This window comes from Helobdella robusta (assembly GCF_000326865.2).
Source record: "Helobdella robusta unplaced genomic scaffold HELROscaffold_198, whole genome shotgun sequence".
Classification (NCBI taxonomy): Eukaryota; Metazoa; Annelida; class Clitellata; order Rhynchobdellida; family Glossiphoniidae; genus Helobdella; species Helobdella robusta.
Window position 1 is genome coordinate 13,463 of NW_008704072.1, and position 989 is coordinate 14,451.

A 989-nucleotide genomic window follows, 5' to 3' on the forward strand; every position below is an offset into this window, starting at 1 on the left:
TAGTATTGTCTGTTTTCATTTGTTTTAGTTTTCTTGCTTACTGTTTTTTTTAGTTCACTTGTCATAATCATTTCCTAACAAAGGTAAAGACACCAAATGGTAAAGTTCACGATTTGAAGTTTGCGATGGTTCTGAACTGCGCTGGAGCTTGGTCAAGTGAGATTGCAAAAATGGCCGGCATCGGTGTTGAGAAAGAGGGCCCTCTGTCGTTTGCATTGCCAGTTGAACCCAGGTGCCATATTGCTATCGTTGTTTTGTCATCTCGTTTTGTGTTGTATGTAGTGCTGAGTGTTGTGCTGCGTTGTATTTTGGTGTGTTTCTATTGTAAAGCAATGATTTTTTGTTTGTTTGGATGACGTTATTTTAGTAAGTAACCGCTGTGAACCTTTTCATGATTACCATCACCTTCAAAGACTTCGGTATGTGTACGTTTTTCACTGCCCTGATGGACCAGGCCTCCAAACACCCATGCTAATCGATCCATCCGGTGTGTACGTGAGGCGAGAGGGACTAGGGGGCATGTATGTTTGTGGAGCATCCCCTCCCCAGGTTGGCTATTTTGTTGATTAGTTGGTTGTGAATGGTTATTTTATGTTCGTTTGTTTGTTACACGGATTGCGATGTTAATTTCATTTAGAAAAACTTTTCTTCATATGTTTCATTTTGTTTATTGGATAGTTAATTGATTTGATGGTTAGTAAATGTATTGAATATTGATTTAAGTTTTTATCATTTTACCCTCAACCAACAGGGCGAGCCGGAACCAGACCCCAACCAGACGGTTGCTGATGAGGAATTCTTCAAAAACCACATCTGGCCAGCTCTTGCTCGAAGGGTGCCTGCTTTTGAATGTTTGAAGGTTGGCTTGCTAAGTTTTCTGTATTAAAGAAGTTTTATTAGTTTGTGAGCCTTTGCATTTTTCAAAACTTTGCCCTTCTAAACATCTATGTATCTATCAGTCATGGATCATTGTTCATACTTCAACTTTT

At 39.2% G+C, this 989-nt stretch overlaps 1 protein-coding gene across 1 annotated transcript; it reads left to right on the forward strand.

The window, feature by feature from the left end:
- Positions 1 to 122: 122 nt before the first annotated feature.
- HELRODRAFT_92428 (hypothetical protein) lies at positions 123 to 886 on the forward strand (the record flags this gene model as incomplete). Its single annotated transcript, XM_009016921.1, has 3 exons — positions 123 to 232; positions 414 to 549; positions 752 to 886. Coding segments are annotated over 3 exons (381 nt in total), but the record flags the coding sequence as incomplete, so codon positions are not given.
- Between the last annotated feature and the right edge of the window lie 103 nt (positions 887 to 989).